General features: G+C 38.4%; 1 protein-coding gene across 4 annotated transcripts in view; it reads right to left on the bottom strand.

The window, feature by feature from the left end:
- The window catches only part of MAP3K5 (mitogen-activated protein kinase kinase kinase 5), a 314,935-nt gene that overhangs the window by 32,107 nt on the left and 262,874 nt on the right, over positions 1-19,954 (bottom strand). For 2 of the 4 annotated variants that reach the window (XM_001380729.5, XM_056818868.1), the window contains exons 21-24: positions 12,694-12,714; positions 8,906-9,083; positions 8,508-8,676; positions 2,390-2,575 (exon numbers count right to left, since the gene is read on the bottom strand). In XM_001380729.5, coding sequence (XP_001380766.3) covers positions 2,390-2,575; positions 8,508-8,676; positions 8,906-9,083; positions 12,694-12,714 — 554 coding nt within the window. The remainder of the gene's footprint in view (positions 1-2,389; positions 2,576-8,507; positions 8,677-8,905; positions 9,084-12,693; positions 12,715-19,954) is intronic. The other 2 variants (XM_007484616.3, XM_056818867.1) reach the window with 1 other exon arrangement.

Raw genomic sequence — 19,954 nt, forward strand, 5'->3', positions numbered from 1 at the left:
TGATTCTAAGCCCAAGGCTCTATCCACTTGGCCACCTAGCTTCCCCCTTTTAAATGAGGGACCAAAACAAACTATTAATCAGACTGCAGAGAGAAACAATTAAGTGCATTGGGAAACAACCATGGCAAATTTAATTCTTTGGCTACCTAGTACAATTCTGTAAAGATGTTTTAGCCCATAAACCACCCAAAAGTCATCCACTGTTGGGTATTCCAAGCCCTGTAAAGGCTCATGGCAATAAGGTAGAGAATTCATAGTAAGCAGTTAAGATAGACTGTCTTATTATCTGTCTTATTTTTGGATAATCCCTATATCAAGCTCTAGCAAGTCTATTAAATCAACAGGAAGGACATGCTGTAGTAATGTACTTTTAGAGAGAAAAACAAACTCTCTTCCTGGGTCATGTGGGATTTTTGTTGACTCAGTGATGGCCAGAAGTCTGGAGTACACTACTAGCTAGGGAATAAAAAACATTTCTAAAATGGATGGATTTAGGGGGGAAAAAACCACAATAGCAGAGAAGTGTAATAAGGGACTATTGTGATTGGTAATTGATAACTAAAGATCAGGCTGTTATCTTCTTTCTTCTTCTTTCCCTCCTCCCTCTTCTTCCCTTCCTCACTCTTCCTCCCTTCCCCCCTTATTCCCTCCCCCTTCTTTTTTTTTTTCTTTTAAAAACCCTTACCTTCCGTCTTGGAGTCAATACTATGTATTGGCTCCAAGGCAGAAGAGTGGTAAGGGCTAGGCAATGGGGGTCTCCCCCTTCTTGTTGATCTTCTATTAGTCTCTTAAATCAACTCAAGGTGAGTTTTATAGTGTCTCAAATGAAATACTCTTTCTTTTCTTTATCTTAAGTAAGGGTTTTATTTGGGGAAGACAAGGAAGGATAGGTATGGAAGGAAAGAGGATTTTGGGGTTTCCCTAATACTAAGATGAATCTTAGGTTGGAGGATGGTGAAATATAGTTCAATTGAGAGAAATGGCTGATAGGTCTGGAAGTTCAGTCACTATCACAACAGAGCAAATCAGGGAGAGCTGGACTGTGTCCTTCAATCTTCTGTCTTCAAAGCCAAAGACAGCCTTCTGACTTCAGCCTCCAAAGTCAAGAGAGAACAGCCTTCTTCCCTCTTTCAAGCCAGAAAAGTTTAGCTTCAGTTGGTTTTGCCCCCAACTGCTTCTCCTGGTCACATTCTAAATAGAATACTCTCGTTTGAATGACAGGTCTTCAGTCCCAGCTGCTCCAAACTACTGCTACAAAATCATTCTCAATTTCTCACTTCCCCAGAAGCCAAAGGGCCACTCACTGCAAGAAAGTACTGGTTATCTGGAGAAGGGGCCAGTGAGTGTTCACTCACAACGACCACCAGATGTCGCACTCTTGTGCAAAGAAAAGGCCCAGCTGAAGAATGGGCTGGAACTGCTAAAGCCATCAAAATAAAGATGTTGACCTATTGCATGATTTCATAAGCACAAAGTTCAACTCTGGGAGATGTTTGTAAATTTAGCTGTTTTCCATGGTGATTAGGTTTGCTGCAAGGGAACACAAATGCATAATGCAAGAATAGTATTTAAAAAAAAAACAAAAAACCCTAGCTTTTCTTTCTTTACTTGCTTATGTAAGGTTTGCAACATGCTTTATGTATATGTGTATATATGTATATAAAATATACCTATATTTATAGTACTGTATACACGTATGTGGTACAGCATTTGATAACTGTCTTATATGTGGTTTTCTTGGTTCTGCAACTCCCTCCCTCCAAAAAAAATTCTGAAAAGATGTTTTTTATATTTTTTTCTAAATATGATGATGAGAAAGTAAATGCTTCATCAGCTGTGACTGGAATCCATTTTTTTAATCTTTACTTTCTATCTTACCAACAACTCTAAGACAGAAGGACAAGGGCTAGACAAATGGGGTTAAGTGAATTGCCCAGGGTCATATAGCTAGGAAGTTCCACAAGCCAAATTTGAACTTAGATTCCTCTAACTCCAGGCGTGGCTCTCTATCCACTGAGCCACCCAGTTGCTTCCCATTTCTTCTTAATAAAGAAAAATTAAGGGAAGATAATTCCTGTTTTTTTCCCGTGTGGTTCATGAATTGTTTTTCAGGCATTCAGTTGTGTCAGACTTGTTATGATCCCTTATAGGATTTTTTTGGTAAAGATACTGGAGGGGTTTGCCATTTCCTTCTTCAGTGGATTAAGGGAAATTTAATTTTCTCTTAATTAAGAGATTCACATAGCTAGGGAGTATTTGAGGCCAGATTTGAACTGAGGTCTTTTAAGCCCAAACCCAATGCTTTATTTTGTGCACTTGAGCTGCCTCAGCACTTTAAAGAATAATAGAAGAAAAAAAAAAGACTGGGATTGGGAGGGACTGTACTTACAGCATCTTGAAAACCAAATAGAACCACTTGGACTTGACTGATGCCATGGCTATCAAAATCCAGCTCCAGCTTCAGCTTTGACAACGTGGTGGCAATGATTTTTCGATCTGTTGATCTCACAAACTCTCTGAGGCTCGAAACTAAAGTTGTGATGTGTTCCCATCTTAGTTTGGGCTCCTCAGCTCCCTGGTAAAGAAATCAACTTGTTAAGTAAACAATTAATCTCTGCAACATTTCTTCTTCTTTTTTGTGTGTGTGTAACTGTTACCTTCTGTTTTCGTCAATATTAAATATTAGTTCCAAGAGAGAAGAGCAGTGAGAGTTAGGCAATGGGGGTTAAGTGACTTGCCCAGGGTCACACAGTTGAGAAGTAGCTCCTGTCTCCAGACCTGGATTTCTACCCATTGAGTCACATAGCTGTCCCTGTAACATTTCCTTCATCCCACCAATGATTTTAGTCAGTGATGATTACAAAGATATTTTAATAGATTTCAAAAATAAAATAGAAGACTTTTGACAAATTTTTTTCCCCTTTACTCTGAGTGAGAAATGTTATTTCCATAAAAGTCTTCTCCTTATCTTTTTATATTTGTGACACACAAAATTCTAGAAAAGAAGAACTTCAGCTGGGCATGGTTAAATCCAGAGTGAAAAGGAAATTTATTTGATTATTTACAATATTTTATTATTTCCACCTCAATTACACATAAAAACAATTTTAAAAGTGTCTGTTTTTTTTTTTTAGTGTATGTCTTAATATCAGGATTTTTGTTTCTTTGTTTGCTTTTTAAAAAACTCTTACCTTCCCTCTTAGGATCAATACATGTATTTGGTAGGCAATAAATGATAAATGACTTCTCAGAGTCAGAGAGCTAGGAAGTGCCTGAAGTCAAATTTGAACCTAGGACCTCTAGGCTTGGCTCCTAATCCACTGAGCTACCTAGTTGTCCCCATTTTACAGTTGAGGGAATTGAGACCAACAGAGGTTAAATGACTTTCCTAGGGTCACCCAGCTAGTGTTTTGAGCTACTCTAGGCCAAGACCCAGACCTCTATCTATTGGGCCATCTGACTAATATAACATGTGTACAGATAAATATATTATAAGGTAGGGAATAAAAGAGGCACAGGACAAAAAGTAGAGAGAATGTTCTAGACCTTGTGACAGAGTCTGGTACATAAGAAAAGTGCCAAGCTGAAGAGTGTGTGGATCTGATCTCCTGGACAGGGGAGGGGCCCCAGGAGGCTGGAATCTTGAGGAAGCAAAGTTCCCTCTGAAGAGCAGTTGGTCACTCAGTTTGGAGAAGCTGAAGAGAGAGGGCTGACTAAGATTTTCTCCTGCAGGTTACCCACTTTTTCCCTGCTTGTGACTGGAAATCCTTCCCCCCAACATTTCCCAATTGAAAAGACTATTGAAGAGAAACCTGAGGAAAGGCATTTTGAATCTCTGTCAGACTTTACCTCAGCTCCTGGTGCCCTGGGTCTGAACTGTGGTCAAGTGGCCAAACCCAGGGTCAGTCAACCTGACTATCTCTCAGTGGGCTCAGGCTGCCAAAGCCTGAGTTCCCCTCAAACTCAAGGAGGGAGGGAAAAGGGGTTTAGCTAGAGAAAGGGACTTCCTTCCCCCACTTTCCTTTCTCATTCTTCTCCCTGTCAGTTATTCCTTTGTATTACCCTGATTTAGTTAATTGACATTAAAGTAGTTATCTTTTCCCCAGCTGTGAATCAAGTGGGAGTGAACAGATCAAGGCGGAGACATCTTCCTAAGAAGAAATCCTTTGGTCTCTAGTAGTGGAGGTGGGACAAGAGGGACAAGAGAAAATCTGGGAGAGCAGCCATAGCTAAGGAGTGAAGGGGGAAAATCTTCAAACCCCCTTTCCTCTCTCTGAGCCAACCCTAAACATCAGCTGTCTTTCCGAGATCCTGTTTCTTTCACCAACCCCAAACCTTTTCTCCAGTACAATCGGAAGAAGGAAAAATTCTGTTTTTTGGGGATCAGAGATCATGAACAACTCTCCTTTTTCCTTTTCTTCTTCTTTTTTTTTTAAATCCTTACCTTCTGTCTTAGAACCAATACACAGAAGAGTGGTAAGGCCTAGGCAATGGGAAGTTAAGTGACTTGTCCAGAGTCACACAGCTAGGAAGTATCTGAGGCCGAATTTGAACCCAGGACCTCCTGTCTCTAAGTCTGACTCAAAATGACTCAACTGAGTCATCTAGCTGCCCCTTCTCATTTCTTTCTAAAGATACAAATTCTTTATACTAAATCTTCAAATCACTGATAATTTAGACACATTCCTGAATTAGATTCTAGAGTTATACATTCTGAGGCTCTATAGAACTGTATCTGGGACTACCCTTTTTTTCTATAAAATATCTAGGGTACCTGCATTACATGCTCAAATTGTACATGCAAAGCTTTTCTCTAGGAATACTTGTAACTATCAATAATAATAAAAAAAACAACTTGTTCTTTTTTCCCTTCTTTTGACTAATTTACAGTAAGAATGCAAAACCTATTTTTTTTCTGAACCAAAACTAAATTGCAATTGGGTAGAAAAATAAATAAAATCATAATAATGCCAAAAAAAATGTAGTCAGGGGAAAACATGTTAGCTATTCAGACATTTTATCTTCCTAAAAAATCTTCTGCCTATTTGTGAAAAAAAGTTTAGATAGCAAACTTTTTTGGTATTAGCTTTGTTTTTATAACTGAAAAACATGCTGCTTCTTGTCCCTGTACCAATGTCCTAAGAAGGAACATTTAGTGCTACAGTTTTTCTCTATATGGTATCATTTTAGCTCCCATTTATCTTGCTTATATAATATTGGCCCAAATTCATGTATCCCCCTGGATATTCCTTAATGTATCTTGAAGAGAGGCCTAACATATACCACAGATTAGTTTTATTAAGGGGAGAAGCTGATTCAATCAATGTCAGTGATATTTCACAGAATCATTAATAGTTGGCATTTAATAAGCAAACATAATCTTCCTGTATAATGCTATTCCATATCAATGGCATTTTTTAACTAGAAACCCACATTACTCTATGGAGCAGAAACAGCAAAAATATAGTCATAGACAATGTATTTATTAAGGGCCCATATATGTGGTGCCCTGTGGTAAGTGCCAGGGTAAAAAAGAGCAGCTGAATTCAAAGAAAAGCTGGTCACAGGGTAATTCTAAAAATAAATAATAAATAAATAAATAAAAGCTGTGGGTCGTCCTTATTAGGACATTCCTAGGCATGTTCCAGTAGATAAATCACCAAGCCTGGAGTCCAAGTTCTAGATATAACTTGATCTAGTTGCTGTACCCCTATTTGCCTCAGTTTCCCATCTGTAAAAGTGGGGATATACCAGAGAAAGAAATGGCAAACCACTCCAGGACCTCTGCCAAGAAAATTCCATGGACAAAGCCCAGGGGGTCCCAGTTGGGTCTGATTGCAAAAACAACCGATTCTCTTTCCTGATGGCTACTCATTTTCCGGCCGGCCAGTCACACTTCATCCTTCCCCATTTCATTATCCCTAAAAGTGCAATAATAATAACACTTGATTTGTAGGGTCACAGATTTGGGACTGGGAGAGAATTGGAAAGATAACCGAGCCCGAGGTAAGTGTGGTTCAAGAGATTCAATGATTTGTCTAGCGTTGGCAAAGTCCTGAGCTAGAATTTGAACTCAAATCTCTCCGCTTCCAAGACTAGCCTTTCCTCTATTATGTCTCTCACACCAAATCCAGGAGTCAAAATTCAGTCTCTCTACTTTTGAAGAAAATTTAAGTCCATCTGTCTCCAGAATTAGAAAAGCGACTGTGATAGGAATACAGGGGCCAGAGAAGATCTTGATGTGGTTTTGTGCTTTGATAGCTTAAAACTCTGTAGTATAAAGTATAAAGCTTAAGCTATCAAAGCTAAAACCACCTCAAGGGGCAGCGAGGTTGCTCCTACAGTTCCTAGCCTCAGGGACTAGCCTTTCCCACTCTTCTACCATAGAAGCAGCAGTTAGTCTGAGGCATGCTGGGTTGTGGGGCGGGATCAACAGCGGACCCCTGTGATTGGTGGGAAGAGGACGCTTGGAGGCTATACAGGTAGAAATGGGGAGACTGGGGGTGGGGATGGAGGTAGGGGTGGGAGAAGTGAGGTCAGGAGTTGGGAATAGAGGCACTGATATCTGAACAGTGCTTTAAAGCTGGCTCGGAAGAGTTTTTTCATTTGATTCTTGGAAGATTAGTTCATGACGATGACTCTGACGTCATACCGGGAGAGGACCAAGATGGCTTCGCTGGTGATGTCTGACGACTGGTGTAAATTAGACTGGAGTGAGGCAGAATCGCACAAAGTTAGCCACCTCACTCTCTCTGTCAGTCATCGAAATCCAGTTGCAGGTACAAGTCAGGCTGGCCGGTGATGGCCCCGGACACAGCAGGTGACCCTGATTGGGGAAGCCCCACTGTGAAGAGGAGGTGCCCTTTCCAGTAATGGGGTAGCTCAGAAGGTGGGACTGTTCGGGGGAAGAAATAATGAGTTCTGTTTTGGACATTTGGAGTTCTGAGATGGCTCTGGGATGTCTACTTATGTACTCCATGTGGGAATGGTCTGCATAGGGAGCATTAGTTGTGGCTGATGTGATAGATGACCAAGTGATGAGGGATGGGGCAAAGAATAAAGAGAGCCCAGGATAGAGCCCCAATGAAGTCCTAAGTTACCATGTTGTAGGGTTAAATGAAATTTATGGATTGGTCTCGAGATATGGGCCCCGTGAACAAAGGCTGTTTCTGGGGAAAATAATTAAAAAATTCAATGCCTCACTCTCAAACTTGTGGAACAAAGGAATGGAGATTGTGATCTCTCCTGAGCTTATGGGTGAGGCATCATGGAGTGGTCTAGCATGCTGGACCTGATATCATGAAGACCCCACTTAAAGTCCTGCCATTCAACCCTTAGGCCCTTTGGACTGGAGCCCCTTTTCTGTAAAGTGAGGAAATTAGGCTGGAGAAGTCCCTCCTTATCTTTGGCTCTGCTCTCTGAAATTTCAGTTCCCCATTATCACTCCAAGGGAAGAAGGAGGTGGGAAGGGGGCTGCTGCTGAATGAGGGAGGACAGGAAGTTCAAGGAAGTGAGGAATTGGAAGCTTGGACCCGGTGTGGGCAAAGGACTCCTGTCTGCATCACAGGTCTGCCAGGGCAAAGGCCTGTCTGCGAGGTTTCTCCTTATACTTTTTTATTGGTGGGTTTTTTTAAAATGTCTTCTTTGTGGGGGGAAGTGGGGAGGCTACAGAGCACCAAGCCACAGGTCAGGAGTTGGGAGAGAGGGCACAGTGCTATACTGTAAAATTATCAGCTGCTAAAAGTTAAAGCAAGAACTGACTCAGTTTCAGACATGGCTGGGGGGGGGGTGGCATCTTGGAACATATCCCCTGAGGATAAGGGGGAACTATTGTACAGTACTGTATAACAATATACAATGTACTTTCTCATGGCTCTTTAATGTTAGTAACATCATACTATATGTCTAATTTATTATTTAAACTTTATTATACATATTTATGGACAAGAAAATCATTTTATAAAGGGGGTGAGCAGGTATTTGCTTTTATCAGAAGTTTCAGCCATCCATGGTAGGTCTTAGAACATCCCCACAGATAGTGGTGCCCTACTGTGGATGACCTCTAATTTCCCCTACAGTTCTATAGCTACAATCCTAAGCCCTATATTATCATCTCATTTATTTCTCAAAACCACCCTGGGAAGTATTTACTATGATGATCCATTCCTATTTTACAGAGCTGGAAACATGGCTTTTCAACTTCCATTTCTTTGCTTTCTTCAGTGGGTCTCCCAAGCTCTGACCCCACACTGCAGCCTTTTTATTTTGGTTCAGATCCTGACTCAGGCACTGCCTAGCTGTGTAAGTCAACTTATTGCTGTGTCCTTGCTTCCTCCACAGTAAAATGAAAGGGTTGAACTCAATGGCCTCTAGGACGTTAAAAATCTTAAGTCAGTGATTTTGTGATTGTGTGATTTTTGCTTATTATCAGTGCAAATACTTGTCCAACTATCTGACTCTGCTACCAAAATTTCAAAATTGTGTATAGCAGTGATTTTTTTTTTTACCTGAGCCAATGAGTCCATTAGATTTCTTGCAACTTTGTCTTGGTCTTCTGTTAAGATCCTGTGGAGAGTGGCTCTTCGCTCACTGTCTTTTCTTAGCATAAAGAATCCAGAATCTTTTTCTTCAGGGGAAGGGGGAGCACTGTGATCTTCAAAATTCTCATCTGGAATACTATAAAAATATACAAACAACAACCTATAGAATCACTAAAATCTACATTTAATTATGAAATAAAGGCACAAATTTATACTTCCATTCTCTCTCTTTCCCAACCTCCTCCCTCTTCCTTCTCTTCCTCTCTTCATCCTTCTCTCCTTCCTTCCTCTTTAGCCCCCCTTCCATTCCTTCTCTCTTGCTGTCTCTCTCTCCTCCATCCATTCCAAACAAGTCAAGTTTTTACCCCAGAAAGAGTGTCCGTATTCCTTTCCCATCTTTTTCTCCACAGGACTTGGCTCTTGTTTTGAAAGAGAAGGGATCCACTTTTAAATCTGTGTCAGGTGAAACGGATCCATACTCACTGCTGCTGCTTGTATCTTCCACAAGCACAGGGACTGGCAAGGATATGCTCCTAAGATATTCTGTTCATAAAGGAAGGGAGAAAAATTATAATTTTTAACAATCAGTTATTGAAGCCAACAATTTTTGAAATGTTGAAAATAGGTTCCTTTGAGAATAAGATTCTTTATTTCTTATCCTGTTAGAGTCACTAGCAGTAATATCACTGGAAAAGGTTACACTCAACTTTAAACACAGAATGACTTTCAATTACTTTGAAAAAATCTGTGGCCTAGTAGTCACCTAAATTCCATCAGATCTGCCAGTTTTATAGCAATACATATTTTTTTGAGCCAGCAGATTACTTTATAGCTGTTTTAATATGCTAGTATCAATTTTCTCATTATTATTAATAATAATAAAGGCAGAGGCAGCTAGCAGCTCAGTGGATAGAGTACCAGGCCTGGAGAGGAGATCTTGGGTTCAAATGTGACCTCAGATACTTCTTGTTTATGTTACTCTAGTTAAGTCACTTAATTCCAATAGTCTGGCCCTTACCTCTCTTCTTCCTTGGAACCAATACTAAATATTGTTTCTAAGACAGAAGGTAGAGGTTTTTTACTTTAAAAAAAAAAAGGCAGCATGGCCTGAGACTCAACTCAGCCTCTACTTCCTACTTTCTACATGAAACTTTCCTTTACAACTCCACCCACAGCTGCTACTGTCCCCCTAGCATTTCAAATGATCTATATTGTATATATACGGTATGTATTTATTGTTTATATGCATGTTCTCTTGTGTTAGGATAAAAGCTCCTTGAGAAGAGGGATTATTTCACCTTTTGTCTCTATGCTTAGGGTATAGCATAGTCCTTTGCACATAGTAAGGACTTAATAATTGCTGCCAACTGACTGACTTAACTAAGAATTATAAACCAGGTACCTAACTAATGGTAGGAGTGTCCCTCTGGGCACTTGCCACATGGATGAAATTCCAAGTCCACTCCATAAGAAACTAGCTCATGTTCATAGCATTGTACAACCATCAGCATCTTGAGAGTAGGGATAGTTTTGTCACCTTTTCTAACTCCAGTGCTTAACACAATGCCTGGCATAGAGTAGGTGCTTAATGAATATTTGCTGATTGACTGATTTTATTTGTAGGAACTCTGTGAAGGAGTTTAAGTATCATTGGCCCATTGTATAAATGAAAATAAGGAAGAAACTTGAAAATGGTTAAATAATTTGCTCATGGTCTTACTGTGAGTAAATAGCAAGCTGGAGGACTGGGTTTCCAAGTCCAAATCCATTGCTTAATTCATGCTTCATCCCTTTCCAGACTGCAATGCTGACTCATCTCCACAATATTTTCTCTAGCCCCCCCACCCCATCTCCTTCCCTCTGGGTACTCTCTTTCCTTTATTTGCTTTTCAGCTCCCTTTTATGTTTTGACTTCCTTTATTAGAATGTAAGCTTCTTGAGGGCAGGGATTGTTTTTCTCTTTCTATTTGTGTTTAAATCGCTAAACACAGATAATAATAATGACAATAATAATAGCTAGCATTTATATAACACCTACTTTGTGGTAAGCACTTTACAAATATTACCTCACTTGGTCTTCACAATTACTTTATAGTAGCTATAGTTGAGGAAACCAAGGTAAACAGTTAAATGACTTGCCCAGAGTTACATGGCTATTAAATGTCTGAAGTAAGATTTGAACTCAAATCTTCCCGACTCCAAGTCTAGTGCTCTAATCACTTGCTACCTAGCAGGCAAGTAGCAAATATGTAATAAAGTTGCATTCTGCTTTAGTTGAATGTAAAAAATGGTAGAAACAGTAACCTTAATTTTACATGGAAATCTCTAATGCACTTGATTTTTCTTGGCCTTGGGATGAATTATCAACAGCATTAGTCTTAGTGGAGGAAGAAGTAGGTTAGTTAATAGGGTGGAAAGAACTCTGGGGTAGGATCCAAATGACCTACTCCTCCATCTCCTAACATGATCTCAGATAAGTAACATAATTTCTCTGGTCTTCAGTTTCATTTTTAAGAAAATGAGGTTGGACTGGATGATCTCTATGGTCTACTCTTACTTTAACTCCTGTGATACCAATATGGGATCCTTTAAATAATGGACAACTAATATTAGTCCAAGCTGATTCTATCATGTTTCACCCTGAGAAGATTAAAATTGATCTTGTATCATTTTCCCATTGATTTTATTTACAAATAATCACTTTGGTCCTGTAACTGCAAAATCTAGCTGGCCTGTAACAGGCTAAGTTTAAAAACAAATTTTTGCAGCCCTTGGAGAGTGCCAATGAATGTAAGGGAACTTGAACCTAATAGTTTTATGCCACCAACCTATCCGTCAAGGAAGTCTGATTTGCTGTCCAAAAGTCTGGAATGCTATCTTGCTCCTGCACTCAAACAATGAGCACTTCTTAGTTCCATTGGAGAAGAAGGGGTCTGTTAATAGCCTCCCTTACCAAATTTCCAATCAATCATGTTGGTTCCTGCACCTCAGCTTTGTAACCAGTCATTTTGTACTCAATCCCATGATGTCAGCTACTCTGTTCTGTTCTTTGATCTGTATTTACCAAAACCTGTAAAAGAGGGAGCTGTCTGTCTGCTTGGGGTCTTTGGCATGCATGCTCCTGATAATAAATATTATATTGCTTAAAGATTTGGTTCAATTTTGCCCTTTTGTTCAAATTCAATGAAAACAATCTACAGTGCTTATATGTACTGAGTAAAGCATAGACTATTTAGCCAAGGTGTGTTCTATTTAAGATTGTTTCTGCTCACTCCTAGAATTCGAAAAAGAATGAAAATTGTAGATTGAATTTTTTCCTATAAATAATTAAGGGATTTTTTAAACAATTACTTTTAGATAATAGGTTTTGAAATCCATACAGGGGTCATTTTACAAATGAAGAAACTGAGGTAAAATGATATATTGATGGTATACAAATAGTTACTGGTAGAGATGGGACAGGAAGCTAAGTCTTCTGTCCTGTTCTAGCCTTCAGGAATAACATTCTCAGAAGGGAGAGAAGGGATATTTGATTAGGACCCATAAAAAGTCAGTTTCATGTATTTACCCACACAATAATATAATAATCCAGTGAAAAGGAGCAAACATGGCATAATCCAGGGCATGGATAATTTAAAAATTGTTTTCATTTGACTCACATTATAACTTTGTGGAGCACATTTGTCTTCCTCATAATGATTTCCTTGGACTAATTTTGAAAATTTATTTGTACTCTCTGAGCTTTGACCAATGGCAGCTGGAGTATGAAGTCCAAGAAAGGTGACAGAGTAAAATTTTTGGATTGAGAATTTCCCTCAGAAAAGCTACAAAATAGTTAGCTTTATACATAGGCAATAATAACAAGAAAGCTGAATGTATTCAAAGCTAATATTTCAAAAAAATATGGTTACCGGCTCACCACCAGGAAACAGCAATTGAAATCTAGTTAAGGCAGAAAAATTAAATGAGTACCTAATGTGATTTATAGCTCTTTTGGCTACCATAACACAGACTAAAATCCTTTAAGCTAATTGATCAAGGAGGCTAGAGCTTGGCATATAACACATCAGACTTTGTTTCCCTCAAGCCCTGGTATTAAAACAAACAAGAATCCTCTATAAATAGGTAAAAGGTAAAAAAAAATCAGTCTCACCATTTGATCCAGCTGAAAGAGCTGTGGAAAGAAATGTAAGCAGAGTCAGTATGTTCTCATTCCTAGGCAATAACTAGAAGTCAAAGCAGAGGATGAAGGTTCCTCTCAAAGGATAGTTTTTTAACATATGGACAAGAAGGTATATATAATGTATATGAATACGTGTGTATGTTTTCAGATAAGATATATTTATTATCTATTTCCAGGTAATAGATATTATGTACTATAACTTTTAGATAATATATGATATGTGTCATCTGGAAACATATAAAAATAAACATAATGCCTAACAAATCCTGAGAACTCCTTTCAGAAAAATATAAATACATATATATTATAATTATGTTAGATAGAATTATATATTGTATATAAATGCACATATTTTCAGAAATCATTTCATGAAAAAATGTGTGAATACACACATATATATGTATATGTGTATATATTTTTTTTGTTGTTCTGTAATTTTCATCATGTCTTCATGACCACATCTGGAGTTTTCTTGGCAAAGATACTGGAGGAATTTGCCATTTCCTTCTCCAGCTCATTTGACAGATGAGGAAACTTAGGCCACCTGGGTTAAGTGACTTGGCCAGAGTCACATAGCTAGTAATTGTCTGAGGCCAGATTTGAACTCAAGAAGTTGAGTCTTTCTGATTTCAGGCCTGGCACTCTATTCCTGTGCCACTTCTCTGCCCATGTAGAGATACATACACACCTATATATATCCTTAAATGAGTTCTGAAAATTGCTGTTACAAAAAAAAAAAACTCATTTCAGGAAAAATAATTACGAGAGAGAATGAAATAGATTTTTGTGTCCTGCCCCAAAGGCCCTTATGATTCATGCCTAAGTATCCAGAAGAAAAATTCATGTCTCTCCCCAGCCCCCCTTTCCAGTTCTGGAATCATAATCGAATCAATTTCTTGCCATTTCTATTGGAAGGGGGCATGTCAATCTAGTCTCCTGTAGTTTTACTTATCATCTTGTCCCAAGTGACTCTTGGCATCTGGAAGACCAGCCTCTGATCCAGCTTGAGATCAAGTCTATCCAAACAGGGAGACCCAGAAGAAGTGATGCCAGGGAGGTGGGTATAAGTTATGATCAAGGAAACTCTTGGGGTCTTTTTGGACAGGCACAGAGAGTGAACAAATATGCAAGGTTGTATAAGGATATAGGAAATTAGCAGGAACAAGAGCAAGCTGCAAAGCAGGAGCAGGAAATCTTGCAGGGCAGAAGAGCAAGATTCTAGAACTCTAAAGAAGACAGTTTCTTTTTCTTTTTTCTATTCTGTTGGTGATTCTTTTTGGTACTCAAAGGGGATACTAATACCACCTATCCTATACTGTATTACATGATACTACATAGATACAGCATAATGACGAGAGATATGATTAATGTGATTTTACTGTTTCTGTATGATTGTTTCCTGTATATCTCCTATGCAATTTTTACATTGTTTCCAGAATTTTGTTACATGCTGTTAGGCTATAATTGGATGAAACTGATGTGTATAACAATCTGAACTATTTGTTCCTATGTGCCTCTTGTGAGTTTATGTTTATTGGTTCTGTATAAATGTAGAAAATTGTTTTTTGGAATTATTGGTAAAATGAGAGCAATAGTTCAATGCCTGACTAGAGATTCAGGACTGAAATAAATGCTAATATGCAGGCAAAGATTGAAGCTATGGAACAATGTATTAAAGATGGAATGATACAAAATAATTGTGTTGATATGGTTTACAGGAAAATGTTATGGTTGAGGATATAAATGAAGTAAATGTTAAAAAAAAATCTAAATTAGAGAGGCTGCTGAATTAAATAAGATCCAAATAAATCTGTTTCCTCTAAGAGATATACTACGATTCATTTCTCAGGATAGAGTATTTCATATTAAAACCCATAAGTGATTCACTTCTGAAGACCTGGAAACAAGCATAGAACCCCTTGTTGTTGTTGTTTTTTTTGATGAGCCCAGTAGGGTCATCAAAGAATTCCAGAGGGCAATTAAAATCTTTGACCCGGACTATGTTGATTTTTTCTTATTGATGGAGGGATTGCAAAGAGAGAGAGAAGTGAGTTTATCGAGGAGACCAGGAATAGTCCACCTTTGACCCTATGGCCAGAAAATTATGAGGAATTGGGTATGAATTCAATGCCTAATTATAGAATCATGAAACAGGCCAGAAGATCAATAATTGAGATCACGAAAAGGCACTCTAGGCATCCCAATGCATAGTCCAAATTTGAAAATGGAAAGCAAACCCCAGATGAAACACCAGCTAGTTTCTTTAACAGATTTATAGAAGCTGTAGAATTACATTTAGGTCTTGATGTGATGGTAGATGATACCATTGCCCACATCAAAAGACTGTTTGTAAATAATGCCTGTACAATGATAAAGCGTTTTTTTTAAGAACACTTGTCCAGACTAGGAAGTGTTAAGTTTAGAGGAGGTAAAATGGAAAGTGATATATGTATATTCAGAAAATGGGGATAGACCTTTTGATGACAAAGATATGGTGATAGAAGATTTAAAGAAAAAATTAAGGGATGCTGAAAGTAAAGCAAGGGATAGTGAGATCAAAGAAATAAAAGCTATGGTGGCACTTAGATCTGTGCAACCAAATAATCAACACATGTCAAGAGAAAGGAGATCTGGTATTTTGGAAGAGATTATAGATACAGAGGACAATTTTCTAGATATTTCAATAGGAATAATGGGTATAATAGGCAATATAATAATACTGGATGGAGAAATAATAATTGGAATAATAATAATTATTGTTATTATCAAAGAAGGAATAATGGTAATAATTGTCCAAATGCTTGCTGTCAGGGAGCTCAACCATCTGATTTGAACATAATGCAAGAGTGGGTAAAATCTAGAGTGAGACCTAAATATAGCCAAGTGGTTAGTGGATATAAGGGTGATCAAAACAAAGGGTCATATTTATTATGAAGGTATACCCAGAGTTCTCAAGTATTTGAAGAATTAAAGGAAAATGGATTGGAAATAAATGGAATTGAATGTAGTGGAGATAAGTGGAGATTAATAAATTTATAAATAATGTGATTGAAACAAAGGATAATGTAATTATTGTGAGGGAAAAGAAAATTGTAATGTAAAAATAGTTGTAAATTCTAATGATTGTGAAATAATGGAAAATAATAAAGAATGTAAATTAGATAAAGATAATGTGATTATAAATGGGAGCAATGATACCAAGGTAGAGCTTATAAGGACCAATGAGAGTAGTGGAAAAGCTGATAAAGATGTTAAAGATGGGAAATCCTGGGAATATCATGCAATTCAAGCAGATGTAAATTTGGATGGTGAGGAAATGACTGAGCTTTGTACTTAGGTTACTGTGTTAATTCCACTGTTGGAAACATTTCAACCACCAAATAGTACAGAACCACATGCATCTGTAACTATTGGAGACCAGATTTATAACCTTCTGGTTGATACCGGAGCCAGTAAATCAGTTTTGCAAAGTTTTCCTGAGAATTGTAGAGCTGTTGGTACAATGGAAGTAATAGGTGTTACTGGTAAACTGAAAAGAGTAGCAATATTATAACCAAAAATGATTACTTTAGGCCCACTATCTGTGGAGCATGCATTTCTTTGTATTCCAGAATGCCCAATGAATCTTTTAGGTCTGTGATAGTGAACCTAAAAGATTCATGTGTCAGTGCTGACACATGTAGCTATTTTCAATGACAAATGGGCTCATATTGGCTCAGTGCAACTTGGGGCCCAGGAGCCACATGCTCACAGCCATGGCCATGACTCAGCCTGGCCCAGGGGGGAGGGCTGCTCCACACTTTGGCTTCAGGAGTGGGGGTGAGCAGCAGGTGGTACACGCCAGACAGCTGGGGCATGTAGGGCTCCCATGGGGGAGGGGAGAAGCAGCTCACACAAAAGGAGTGGGCGAGAGTAGGCAGGATGGTGGGCTGCAGCCACTGCTCTTACAGCACCCCCAGGCCAGCCAACTTGGGAGGGGCAGGGCAGGGTGGGCAAAAGACTGGGTGGGGCTCTGGCCCACATGCAATGGAGGAGTGCTTGGAATCGATTACCAAACACTTTTAGCACCCTGAAAAATATAGCAATGACTTTACTCACAATTTTCCCCTCTATGTACTTTTGTGAGAACTTATTTTCAGCGTTAAATAATATTAGAACCAATAAAAGAAACAGATTGACAGATGAAGTTAGTAGTACTTGCTTGGGCTTGAAGAGTACAAAATACCAATCTTCAACTAAAGATTTAGCCAATGAAATTCAGCAGCACAAAAGTCACTAATAGGCAGGTTAGTTAAAGAATTCCCCCTCCCCTTCACTTATCTTAGTTCCTGGCACCACACACAAGTTAAATAATATCAAAACCAACAAAAGATACCAACTGACAGATGAACAAAGAAGTCACTAAGCAGGTAATTTAAATAATTAGTTTTTGGTTTATTACATATAGTTATATGTTACAATTATACATATCTTGTTATTTAAACTATAAATATCACAAAATTATGTTTTTTTTTTCTTGAAGTGACACGCCACCTGAGTTATGCTCAGTTTTTTGGTAAGTTTTGACACACCAAGCTCAAAAGTTTGCCCATCACTGTTTTAGGTAGAGATTTATTATATAAGCTGAAGGCAACAATCTAATGTACTATAACTAGTGATATTTCATTGCATCTACTAGAAGAATCTCTGAAAGCATTTCCATTGCTGTTCTTAGATTCAGTCAGTATAGAGGGTGACTTAGGTTCAATCTATCCAATACCTGAGGATATACCTAAGGATCTTTGGTCAAAGTCTTCTAGAGATGTAGGTTTATTGAAATTAGCCACTCCGGTCAGAGAACTCCGGTCAGTGAGAACTAAGGAAGGACCTCAATATCCCTTGACTAAAGAAGGAATTGAGGGTATTAGACCAATCATTGAATCCCTAATCCAACAAGGGATCATAATACCTTGCTTCTCAGAATTTAATACTCCTATTCTTCCAATTCCAATCCAAAAGCCAAAGTTGGATGAGAATGGGAAACTGGTATATCATTTTATCCAGGATTTAAGAGTAGTCAATGATTACGTAATCAAAACTCATCCTGTTATACCAAGTCCAGCTGCTATACTTTCTTCCATTCCAAGTCAGGCAAGATATTTTTGTGGTAGATTTATGCTCAGCTTTTTTTTCTTCTCAATTCCTATTCATGAGGATTCTCAAAAGATCTTTGCTTTTACCTGGGAAAAGACTCAGTGGATGTGGACTCATTTATTGCAGGGTTATATTGATTCAGCTAATTTTCACAAAATCTAATTAGAGATCTGAAAACTATAAAATTCAAAGAAAGTAAATTGTTGCATTTTGTGGATGATATTCTTCTTGCATCCCCAAAAGCAAAGGTGTGTCTGAGACATAGCAAGATTCTTTTGTTAAAATTATGTAAGCATGGGCATAAAATCTCCAAGGCAAAATTATAATGGGTTTTGCCTCGAGTGCAATATCTAGGTTTTGTGTTATCAGAGAGTTCAAGAAGTATCACACAGAAAAAAGTAGTTTATATCTAGAAACTGAGTGCTCCTAAGACCAAAAAGCAGCTCAGAGCTGTTCTTGGAACAACTGAATTCTGTAGACAATGGATACCTGGATATAGTGAACTAACAAAATGTCTAACAGATTTAACCAGGAATAAAGAACATGAACGTCTGAAACTAAAGCCTGAACATCTGCAAGCCTAAAGTAAGCTTAAAGGAGCCATTTTTATCAGTTCCAGTTTTGGGTAGCCCAAACTATACAAAACCATTCCAACTATTTGTTAATGAAACCAAAGGGAATTGCTTCTGGGGTACTGACACAGACTTTGGGACAAAGTTATCATCCAATTGGATATTATAGTTGTCAGCTTGATCCAATAGCTGCAGGTACTGTACCTTGTCTAAGGGGTGTAACTGCTGTTACATTGTTAGTCCAGAAGTCAGCAGATTTAGTTTTGGGATGTCCATTGTGTAAACCTCAAAATTCCTTAGACTTATAAATGTTGGAAATTTCACCATTGGGATATTTCATACTTGGAAAATTTCTTACTGATAGTCTATTGGAATGGGAACCCCATTGGCATGGGAGGTTCCTTCTCTTCCCTTCTTAAGATTACTTTAGGACAGAAACCCTTTGCTGAACAATGGAAAGGACTTTGACCTATGCTTAAGCATAGAACAGGAATTTCTTTGAGTCTTGATTGATTTTAGAATTGATACAATGGAGATACTTGGAATAAATCTCCACCCTATTCAGTCCTAATAGGATTGAGTAAGGGCTGCAGCCTAGATCAAAATTTAATTATTCCAATCTCTACCCTACTCAAGTTAACAGGATTTAGAAAGGGCTGTAGCAAAGGAGTAAAGATTTAATCATTTGAAAATATAACCTTCAACAGACATGTGCAAAAGCCAGAAACCTCTGGGCGGTCCTGGGTTAAGCTAGAGCCTCCATTGGCACAGGGAAATTGATGGACAGGTGATTGGTAGATGTAAGGACTGAGGGGAGGAACTTGGATGGTTTCCTTAAAGATAGGGGGTCTGAAGGCTGGGAGGAGGTTGTTGAGGTTTTGGTCAGTGTGGTTCCTGGGCTCTGAGAAGGCGTGCTCTGAAGGAAGCTGAAGGTGGGGACCTCTGAGACTGTTTCTCCATTTTGGACACGTGAGTAATAGGGACTGATCTCTTTTCTTTGCCCCAGCTATCTAAGGGCTTGGGCCTTTTGGCCCAGCCTAAACAGAAGGGGTATTTAAGCCCTATTCCCTTCTCTCCCTTTTTCTCTCTCTCTATCTCTAATTCCTTTCTTACTCCTATTGTAATTAAACTCCAAAAAAGGCTGACGGCTGACTTGAGTTTTTCATTTAGGAATTACATAGCTGATTCCTTGGTGACCTTAAATTAATATATATATGTCTTTTAAAGTGATTCCCTTGTAACAATTGACTGTATCTTGTTCACATCAAATAGAAGCACTAATGAGGAAGTTTTGTACTCAAGCTTATTCAGATCAAATGACTTCTAAGTATGAAATTATTCTCCTGGGTAGTGAGAACATCCAGTTGAGGAGATGTATTGTAATGAATCCATCTATGCTGCTTCCTGATTTGCCAAAGAATGGTGAACCATTACATGAATGTATAGAAGTAATAGATCTAGTAGATATGCCTAGGATGGATTTGAAAGTCACTCCAAATGAAAATCCAGACTTGGTATTATTCACA

The sequence above is a fragment of the Monodelphis domestica genome, chromosome 2, assembly GCF_027887165.1.
Source record: "Monodelphis domestica isolate mMonDom1 chromosome 2, mMonDom1.pri, whole genome shotgun sequence".
NCBI lineage: Eukaryota > Metazoa > Chordata > Mammalia > Didelphimorphia > Didelphidae > Monodelphis > Monodelphis domestica.